At 40.6% G+C, this 1,010-nt stretch overlaps 1 protein-coding gene across 1 annotated transcript; it reads right to left on the reverse strand.

The window, feature by feature from the left end:
- Positions 1–283: 283 nt before the first annotated feature.
- On the reverse strand, positions 284–965 carry LOC107735835 (1-aminocyclopropane-1-carboxylate synthase-like protein 1; the record flags this gene model as incomplete). The annotated part of the gene is made up of 3 exons (XM_016547400.1): positions 895–965; positions 516–561; positions 284–425 (listed from the first exon to the last, which is right to left on the reverse strand). Coding segments are annotated over exons 1-3 (259 nt in total), but the record flags the coding sequence as incomplete, so codon positions are not given.
- Between the last annotated feature and the right edge of the window lie 45 nt (positions 966–1,010).

Consider the following 1,010-nt stretch of genomic DNA (forward strand, 5'->3'; position numbering starts at 1 on the left):
CGTTTTCAGGCCCCCAAACGCCATTTTCGTGTAAATGAATGGCCAAAAATGCATAAAACGTTTTCCATTTTTAGTTGCAAACGTGTCAGGTAAACGCCCCCTAAGTACATAAAGGCATGGAAAAACCAACCGGAAACAATAGACCATCCTTTTAACAGTACGATTTGGGACACACCAACACTAATCTTGCATACTAGACAGGATGGAATGTATGGGAATTGTGAATCAACCATAGAGTGAAAAACAGACAAAACATTGACAAAGCCAGGAAGAGAACGTGTACCTCTGTCTCTGAGAAGCTGGGCCATCTGGTACTGTGTGGGTCCTGGGACTCCGTGGAAGCAGCCCAGCTGATCCAGGGCCTGCACCAAATCTCCATTCTCCGAGTAGACCATGCCAACTCGCATTCCTGCCATAGCAAAGTCCTATATGTGTACACAACAATGTTTGAATGCAATAAAGCAATACAAAGAATCTGAGGAAATGCTTTTCTGACAGATGAAATAGTGACATACCTTACTGACGCCCCACATAACATGGGTTCTCTGGGGATCTGGCAACCTGTGCAAGCATTTGTGTAGTTTGTAATGATTAGTACAAGCATTATTCACATGCACCCCGAGCAAATAGAGCCCTTTCTGACATAACAATAAAGATTAAAATAATACTTCAGCTAAAAATTTTAATTCCGTCAACAAATTGTAATTTTTGGGCGAAATACACTTTTAAGGGGTTTGACTAGAATTCATTAAACACAACATTCAATTTTCCTTGACATGTAATGAAGTACATTTCAGCTCAGGGCACATTAGTTCATTAAGCAGAAAACTAAGTAAATTAGAATTTAAAAAGCACAGAAATACGAGAGAGATAGTTTATGTGCATGTCTCTCACCCATCCAAACTGAGAACACTGCAAAACTTGTCCGTCTCATTGAACACGGAGAGCATGTAAATCTCACCCATGATCACATGAAGCTTGTGCCTGGAGCAAATGAGAGAGAAAGAATG

This window comes from Sinocyclocheilus rhinocerous, unplaced genomic scaffold (assembly GCF_001515625.1).
Source record: "Sinocyclocheilus rhinocerous isolate Xijiao unplaced genomic scaffold, SAMN03320098_v1.1 C36324559, whole genome shotgun sequence".
Lineage (NCBI taxonomy): Eukaryota > Metazoa > Chordata > Actinopteri > Cypriniformes > Cyprinidae > Sinocyclocheilus > Sinocyclocheilus rhinocerous.